At 41.5% G+C, this 9,952-nt stretch overlaps 1 protein-coding gene across 1 annotated transcript; it reads left to right on the top strand.

The window, feature by feature from the left end:
* Window positions 1-2,358: 2,358 nt before the first annotated feature.
* ppp1r14d (protein phosphatase 1 regulatory inhibitor subunit 14D) lies at window positions 2,359-9,820 on the top strand (the record flags this gene model as incomplete). The annotated part of the gene is made up of 4 exons (XM_083997574.1): window positions 2,359-2,538; window positions 9,226-9,306; window positions 9,568-9,600; window positions 9,752-9,820. The coding sequence occupies 4 exons, from the start codon at window positions 2,359-2,361 to the stop codon at window positions 9,818-9,820; spliced, it is 363 nt and encodes a 120-aa protein (XP_083853700.1).
* Between the last annotated feature and the right edge of the window lie 132 nt (window positions 9,821-9,952).

Raw genomic sequence — 9,952 nt, 5'->3', positions numbered from 1 at the left:
GACATTGTTTTGAATAGCAAAAAGATTAGGTCATTTGATTTGTCAATTTAAAAAAAATCTTTAAAAAAGAAAATATTTTGCCTATTTTCATGGAATAATGAATTTGCCTTTTAATAAAATATTATTAATCATTCTTATTCTTAGGTGGATGACCTCATGACCGTATTACGCCAATACCTTCAATGTGTTGCTAAAGACAACCATTACCTTTTTTTTTTAGGTAGATGACTTAAGTCTATCCAACAAATTGAGCAACTTTTCTAATTTTGATTTAGTCATGATGGAGCTCCCACACACATCCTGCCAGCAATTACAACTGGAGTTATTAGAGTGCAAAACTGTATAACTACTAGTTAGCAATAGGGTGGGGCTGGGAAAACACACTGATTGCCAAACTTAATCAATTAGTTGAGGCATTTTTTACTTTGGTATTCATGACACAAAAAAATAGGTCAATAACGTTTTGACAGGATGTTTTGACAAATGTTGGGAAAATCACTGATTCAGAGGCGTTGGGACTGGACTTTTCATCTCTTTAGCAGCTTGAATCCAGAAGGTGGCAGTGTGATCCCACCACAGCTGAGAGAGAAGATGAGGGGGGAGAGTAATTGTAAAACATGCTTTTTGGCCAACACTATCTTACAAACAGTATAATCATTAACTCAAATTATCATTTAAATTTGATGGACCCACACAGTCTTATTTTGTAATCTCAGTGATACTGACATGATTCATGCACCGAGTCATCAAATTATAGCGTGTGATGAGTCATGACGCCAGCATGTACCTGTTAACAACTGGAGAGAAGCAGGAAGTAGTCACTCAGACAACTGTCATTCACATTTATTCATAATTTCAGACAGAATTAGACTTTTTTTTATTTTTATTTTTTTTATTAAACTAAAATTCACAAATGTTTTCTCTGCTCCCCATTTTCCTTCTCAGACTCCCAAGATGAGTCATCCAGCCTGGTCTGAGGTGAGAAGGTCCAAAGCAAGTCTCCGGTCCAACGTCTCTGTTCGAGACAAACCGGCGGTGCAGAACCAAGTAGCATATAAGACGAGATGAATGAATTTGTTTGCCTGGAAAGGTGAGCTGCTGGAGGCGCTCAATAATTCAGTGTTTGTAACAGACGGTGCATCAGTGGGTGAACACGCGCAGCTATGGCTGATTGATAGCCCCTGCCAAAACAAAAAACTGAACCCCATTATTCATATAGTAATAGGATCTGTGGAAACTCTGCAGCCCGTTGTCTCTGTTTTCTCACCTGTAATAATTTGGCACTGCAAGCTATATACAACTATGAATTTCTGACCTTGGGTTATTCGCTTCTGTTGATGTTTGACTTTGCAAACATTGATGGTTTCAAGACTTTTATTTGACATTTGACTTCTGGGCAGCCACAAACAGTGCTCCCCTTATTCATCCATTATTTATGGGTGTGTAACAGAGGATGCCAATTTGACTTCAAGGCTTATTAAACGTACACCTGATAATGCCTGTTATAAAGGACGGGGCAGCTACTGTATCACACTAGAGGAACCCTGGCTCACCTGTCAGGGGGACCCAGCTATTGTTGGAAGTGTTTGTGAACACAAGAGCCCATAGCAATGTAGCATGTTAAACCCCTATAAGTTTATGGGCAGATAAATACTTCAGATACTCTTGCTGAGGGTAATAATGTAAAATATGGCTGCTTGTGTTGGTATGTTTATTATGGCTATGTCTCTAGATCACATAATCAGAGAAATAAGGGGATATTTAGTTACATCACACAGACATGTTGGCATATTTTCTGCCAGAGTAATAACCCTAACTTGATTGCAGTGGATGCACTCTTACCCTTTCTCCCCTTTTTATTGCTTTAAGAGAGCAAAAAGCAAACACACACACACACACACACCCTGAAAGGTGCATGTGTTCACACACAAATGCATACACAAACTCACACGCGCATACACACACACACACACACGCATGCATGCACACACTCACAAAGGCATATCTCATTACCATCCTCCTGATAGTGCAGCCAGTGGGTGTTGCAAGAGGAGGAGGGAAGGAGAGCAAGACAGTGAGCTTCAGAGAGAGAGGGAGAGAGAGAGAGGACGAGGACAGAGAGCTAGAGGCAGCGTTACAGAGAGAGAACACGAAACATTCAGCAAGATAACAGGAGATACGCATGGGAACAGCAGCTCAGTGGAAAAGCAGAGGCAGAGATATAGAGACAGAGTAGAGGGCCGGCGTACAAGACATAGGTTTCACAGCCTGAAGGTGTGTGTGTGAGTGTGTGTGTGTGTGTGATACAGCTCGGTGTGTTTCCACGGTTCCCCCCCCCCCCCTGAGGCCGTGGCAGCCATGGCGTCAGAGCCGAGCACCCAGTCCAGGGTGATGTTCCAGGCGGCGGACAAAACAGAAGAGCCGGCGCACCGCAAGTTGGGCAAGCTGACGGTCAAATACAACCGCAAGGACCTGCAGAGGAGGCTGGACATAGAGGAGTGGATCGACGGACAGCTGCACCTGCTGTTCGACTGTGAGGTAGGGAAGGGACCGGCTCACACAACGGCCACATACAGTATACAAATTTACACTGGGGGTGCCTGAGGAGGTGAGGGGAAAGGGTGCAAGAGAGGCACTGCAGCCGCTCATAGTATAGGTGTCTATGGCAGGCAATACATCATGCATGAGGGATCGGAGCGACCTAATAGAGGAGTGGGTGGGAGGCAAGTATAGCTGTGCTTAATGGCTGCAGTTTTTTTTGGCGCTCGAGCCCTCATGTGTCATCAACCCGACTGCAGTATCAGCTCAGCTGTGTGGTGCTCTGCTGTTCTGATAAGATTCTTATTTGAATGTGAGAGAGCATGTTTCAACACGGACAACACAACACCCACATCCTATCAACGTATGGTGGCGTTTAAGCGTCAAGATGATGGATGTGTACAGAGTGAAGTTGAATAGCTGTGATTCCAGGATCAGTAAAACCAGAAGAAAGCAATACTGAAGAGGGAAAGAGCAATATCCCTGTGACTGTGTGATAGAGTAATAAAGTGGTAGTGAAAGTAATAAAAATGAAAGACATCTTTGGGTTTAAATGCACTTCATGTTCAGTTTTTATTATTATTGTTATAGTGGCCTTCTTTTAATAGTCTGCATTGTTTCTGTGTTCTGTCTCTGCAGACACATTCATGTCACTCAATTCCTATCAATAATTGACTTAGATATTATAGCATTTGAACAACAGACAAAAGTAGTGAGAATAATCATGCACACTCGTACATACAGTATACTTATATTATTATTATAGCACATTTATGAAAATAAGAGCAATGGAATGGAAATGTGCACTCATCATTTCTATAATGTGCTTAATCAATGGCCTCACTGCATAGATGCTTATGTTAGATGGGTGCGAGGGAGTACAGTGAGACATGAGTCAGCTCACACACAGCAACCCCCACAACTCCACTCCTGCATGTTGGGATACAATCCAGTTAAGTCAAAAAGGCCCCATATTGATTCACTTGGCATTCGCTGAGGGGAAACCATGGCAACAGATGTCTCGTCACCCGCGCGAGGCAGCGAGGCACGCACGGTGGAAATCGGGGGGTGTCTGTTTAGGAGCAGGGGGCTTCCTAATGACGATGCAGATCAGATGACAACAGCACCACCTCTATTTCATGCTGGAAAGGCAGAGACTGAGAGTGTTCCTCATTGAAATCCATTGCTGTAGATGCCCCGGAGCCACCTCGCTGTCTGGCATCCACTTTCACTGCCAAGGAGCCCTGCTATACAATATACTGATTCAGCAGAACATGAGTGTATATATGCATATCCATCTCATCAGCTATAGCATGGACAATCTTTGGAGCACAGGCAATGATAAATAACTCATATTTCCTTTCGTCATATTTATCTGGACCTGTAGATAGTCAGGCTAACACTTTGTCACAATTGAGTACAGGGGATTTTTTAATGTTGTGCAAGATTTTTTCTGATCACAATGCGTTTTTAATGAGCTTAATTCCATTTATACCCCAAGCCTTCTTCCCTGTGGTAATATATGGTAATATGCTTGTGAGGCAGAGGGGTGGAATAAATCCCATTAGCGGAAACCGGGGCATGCGGATAACAAAAACAGATCGGAAGTCTCTCCCTTTCTACTCTTTTGATCTTGTCCCAGAAACATACAATTATTTTATGTTTGCAGCCTTTTATGTACTGTTTCTAACATAATCTAACATGAGTATCAATGTGCAGCACTCAGATAGTGAATGTGCATGTTGCCCCGGATCACTGGAGCGTGGGATCTTTGTACAATTGATATGGTGAAGAAATATAATCTGCACCCTTGCTATATAATGACTTGATATTTGTATTGGAGTCACTTGTGTGGAATTAGGCATGACTTGTCCATGTGCTCTGGCCAGTGTAATGAATTTTGCATTGGCTCAGGGGAAGTATACACTGTTCCCCGAGTCTTCCGCGTGGAAGCATTTACCATCAGTCCCCTGTGTCACCACCTGAATTATTTAGCCGCATCTCTAATTCATACAAGTGCTGCCCTGGTCTGGAGTGGCCACCTTCTCTGCAAACTTCACACCTTTTGAAAAATGGTAAATAAATACATTTTTAAAAAGATGTGGAAAAACTGTTTTTGATATCCTGGAAACTGCCTAAATTAGGCCTGTGTGAGTAACCCAGAAGGTCATTAGGTTTAATCACTGAATGTCTGTTTTACTAAATCCTTAGAGGAATTTGCAAGTAACCATGGCAATCTTCCATGAGTTTTAATTACAATTTATTGTTATTTAATGGTTGTTGACTTAGCCTTTTGTTTGCCCTCTTTAAACTGTGACATGATGAATATTTTGATCAGTGGGCAGCTTGTGACAGGAAATGGGAAGGGTCCGATAAGTTCAACACAGAGTTGGCATGTTGTAGAAACCGCTACACTTCCTGGGCACGGTTTCCTTTACATTAGAATAGCAAACACAGTGTGGGTCACAGAGCCACACTGTATTCAGTGGGGATGCTTTGTTGCTGTTCAAATTTAGTTTAAAGACCATGGGACAGTGAATATTATTATTTAAAGGTTAAAGGGAAAGTAGCTGGTAACAAAAACATTGAAAAGAATAGTTCCAAGTTTTAAGAAACATGGTTATTAACTTCTTGGTCGACTAAGGTGAAAAAAAAGTCCATACTTTCATATCTCTCAGTTCAAACTGAAGCTATACGATTGATAAGCTTAGCTTAGCACCAACTACTAGCCCCATTGTTCACTTCATAGTTTGTGTAGAGAGTGGTCTCAATTTTCTCAGCTAACACTCATCAACACAGCAAAAGAAGGTATTCCAACTTTAAATTGTAAAAGGCTAAAAGTCTGACACATTGCAAACAATATAGGGCCAACATTAAAGTTGTGGTAAGCTGAACAACAAACCAAATGACCTCACCAACATGGCAAAATTATCATCAATCCCACCAAAATCTGGGGGAAAAAAATAATACAGTAAATTCACTTCACAAGTCTTATTATGACCCAAATGGGTGGAGGAAGTTCCGCAGACTTCATGGAGCATTGTGCTATGTGAATACAGCTGAGATACAGCCCGGTTCAGCAGGGCTCCATAGTCCATCTGGTTCCTTCTCTGTAGAAGCTTCAATGTGGTGAATGAATGCTTTTGATAACCTGCCGATAGACTCTTGTACAACTGGACCCTTTGTCCTTCACAGAAAAAACTGACAGTCCTTGGGATCCATAATTATCAACATTCAACTTCAAGGAAAGTCTGGCCCCTCAGCTTTCAGTACGCTCTGCAAAGGGCAAAAGACAATTTAAGCCTGGGGGTTGCCCTCGACAACAGGTCAGGGTTCAACAAAATCATTAGAAAACTAGAAAAAGCATTTCCAAGAATGGAAATGGTGTGACTGCTGATAGCAACTGAACACTGTTGCAGAATTAGCAAATAGTGCAAGCAGTGATCACCATACAAATGTTTGACCAAGGTCGGAATCGAACCCACAACCTCATTGTCATTAGACTTCCACTCTGCCTCTAGGCCACAGTGCACACACAGTTGCAGAGACTGTTGTCTGTTAATGATCTGCACACTGTCAACATCAAGAAAGCTTGAGAGTCAAGCTTGAATGACTTAGAATGAAAATTTCTGTGAATTTCAGGCTGAGAGCAGCAGTTTCAACATGAAGCAAGTTATCAGAAGTCAACAGATGACGACTGGGAAAATAATTCACTATTATTGTTGTTGAGGCAAGATTTGAACCAGCAACCTTCAGGTCTCCAGACCAGCAAGCTAACCACTAGGCTACAGACAGAGACAGTATGTGAGGGATAAAGAAAACCTTTGATACAATGAGCTTTATACTATGAGGAATCAAAGACTGTCCAATGACAGCTGAATAATTGGAATCAAAAGTCAAGCAATGATGTGAAATGACTAAGGCAGGAATCGAACCCATGACCATATGATCACTAAACCTTTACTCTGCCACTCGGCTACAGAGAGCACACTGCTTTCAAGACTGTTGTCATTCATTGTAATGTGATGATGTGCTGCAAACTGGTATGAGTAATCAAGGAGATAACAAACACCTGTGACCAATTGAAGGCGGGGGAGGAGAGCAGAATTCAACATAACATAACAAGAGTTCTTCCCTTGGATTCGAACCAGTGACCTTAGGGTTGGGAAACGGCCACCCTAACCCCTACACTACAGTGGAGTTGTCAAGAAGACTGTTGTCTGTTAATGATCTGCACACTGTCAACATCTAAAAAGTTAAATATTTTAAAAAGTATAAAGAGTTAAAAAGAGAAAAGTAATGCCAATAAAGTCCAGAAAAAGCTGCACGTTTTGATATATGAATTGTTGAAATAGCACAAAGTATGAAGGACTAGAAGAAGACCGTAAAAAGGCGGAAGAAAATGGCCAAACAGAAGAACAATAGTGTGACTGCTCAGCAGTCACACTAATTATTCGGGGGAGCATGAGTATCAATACTCATTTCAGAACAGGCATTGCTGACTGTTGTATCATCCTTAGGGCACTTTTGGATTCTGCATTTATGCTGCATAGCTCTACCATAAACAAACACAACTCCAGCAGTGCAACATGACAGAGGACTTATAAGAAAAAATGAATAATGTTTTAAGCATAAAAAAAACGGTGGAAGTCCCAACAGAGTAAAAAATCAGGTCAGATCAGGACAACAATGACACATTTCTGATTCTGAAATATAAATTCCAGTGGAGGTTATTCTATCTTATCTTAACAAAATTCAGCTGCTTATTCCGACTACATCTGCGCTGCGGTCTGAAGCAGAAATCCTCAGAGAACCACTTTGATATTCATGAATTCCAATATTAGTGCCAGCATTCATTTTAGCTTCAGTCTGTTGCTTTTAACTTCAAAAAGTGCTGCTGAGACATTTCTGCCCAGAGGCCTCGTTAAAATGCTGTTTCCCTCTGACAATGAAGGTAACTCTCAACAAGCTGAAAACTGTGACCACACGTTCAATATGAAATACTAAAAAGTCACTGACAGGTCGGTCGCATTTCTTCATGATGAATGCACATGTTTGCCCCGGCTCGGTGCAAATGTCTCTCATTGATATTCAGTGGTTCTCTGCATGGTTCTGCAGTCACAGGGCAGAGCGAGGTTTGAGAGCAGTCTGGATAAAGAAGTATATCCACTTTTTTAATTCGCATAGCCTAATCATTTCTGTGAGGTTTCATTGTCACAGTTAGTCCTTACCCACTGGACACAGAGCGCTGTACAATCAATGCAGCATAAATAAATGAGGTAATAACTAGATAAGCCTAAACTAAGTAAAAATAAATAAAAAAAAACACCACAACAATTTAGCTGTTATTTATATTCACATAAGTTATTAGTATTTACACTGCAGTACCAAGAAAGGAAACAGTCTACACAATTGTAACAACAGAAGTGACAGCAGAGCAAATTATTAAAATTGCTGCTTAAATTCTTAACTTTGTGTTGAGTTTTTGTTGTGATGTTAAAACAGCAAGAGAAAGCTGCATGTGCAGGATTAAGAAAATAACAAAAAGGGATTTTGTGCTAGATCATGACCATGAATCACAAAGCCCATACTCTCACAGAAATGTACAGCACGGATATATATATAATAAAACAAGTTCATCCCTGCGTGCATCCTGCAGACATCAGCACGATCACATGGGGTCCAAACTGGCAGCATCAGTATCAGTTAGAGAGGGCACAGGGGACTCTGAAGGTGGGCCCATCTATTCCGCCACTCAGCACTTCCACATTGATTAGCTCTCTCCTCATCCAGAAAGCTGTGCGAGCCCCATCCTCACCAGCCATGAAAACTCCCCAACCGGAAAATATTCCTCTTAAAAAGAGGCCCCACTTGTCAAATATGAGTCCACACCTGCTGACTCCAGATATCTCAGTGTTCAGGGTCCTTCCACTGAGCACTCCTCATTCCCTCGGAAAATGTAGTTGAGTGTGGATAAAAGCTTTGAGATATGAACTGATTACTTTGCAATATTTGCTCTTTATAACTTGAAACTCTGTGCCCCGATTTCTTTTTTTTTTTTACGTTACACAATCTTCTACAAAACACACAGTTCACTAAATTAAACAGAATGCTGCTTATGGATTTGTATCTTAAATCAATATAGGGTAACCTATCTGAGATTAATACATAGCTTGGAATTTTTTTTGAATAGGAAATACACTATCATAATGTCTGAGCTAAATGCCAGCAGGGTTAACCATCCATGAAATCTGATGGTGCCATGTGGCAAGTATGGCCTCCTGGAGCCCCTTTTGCCTTCATGCCTCAGCGCTCTTCAGCTTTCCTCACATGCGCAGCACATCATCAATCACGTCATAGTTATGAGTAATTATTTGGGAAGGAAAACAGTATTTATCCTGACTTGTACATCATAGTTAACACAGCTAACACAGGTGATAAAAGTACATGGGGATGTCTCTTTAAAATCTGACTATCTGTGAGTTTATATATTCCCCTGTACAGCTGTGAGATCCTTGCCATGTTGCATCACATCTTTCCCTCTTTCTTTTCTCTCTGGATGACTCTGCTCACTGGTGTGGACAGGATGGCAAGAAGCCCACATTATAAGCGCATGCAGGCACTATGGAAAGATATCCATAAGCAATAGTATAATAAAGGAACTTTTATTTCTGTCTGCTTTTACAGGAGGAAGAGATTCCAGAGTTAGAGATCGACATAGATGAGCTCCTGGAGCTGACGGACGAGGGGCAGAGAACCCGACTGCACGTAAGATCTGCTCAAATTAACTAACACTCACTATCATATCACAGAACTGGTCTCTAAAAGTGCAGCTCTGCAAACAGGCGACAACTTGGGGCCAAGGAGTCCAACATTCAGGCCAGAGAAGTTAAACATTTTAACACCTGGTTACATATCTGACTGTTTGTTATGTGGGGTAATAACTTAAGCTCTTGACCCTTGCTGGAATCTAATGTTGCAACGTCCTGTGTTGTAAGTGAGCCTGTTTCTGTTTGTTCCCTTTGTTAGGAGCTGTTGCAGGAATGTGGGAAGCCAAAAGAGGTGAGAGGGGGGAAAAAAATCCCATCACTTATGTATAACTACACGCTGGCATCTGATGATTTCAATATTCAACGGAGGAAAATATGATGAACCGTTATACTGTCGTCTGGTTTGTAAGACTCACTCACAGATTTGACCATCTTCCCCACAGGATTTTATCAACGGGCTGCTCTACAGGATAAAGGGTCTACGCAAAATGTCAGGTCCCTTGAAGAAATAATTATAGGTCAAATAAAGAATTGAGACAATGTGGAGCCTCTTATCTTCCCACCAGTTAACTGTTTGGATGCCTGTATGTGCAGCTCACATGTCTGTGGGACTCTCCTCCTGGGTCAGCATCAGTCTAACACCA

The sequence above is a fragment of the Trachurus trachurus genome (assembly GCF_905171665.1).
Source record: "Trachurus trachurus genome assembly, chromosome: 22".
Lineage (NCBI taxonomy): Eukaryota > Metazoa > Chordata > Actinopteri > Carangiformes > Carangidae > Trachurus > Trachurus trachurus.
This window is presented reverse-complemented; position numbering and strand designations above follow the sequence as displayed.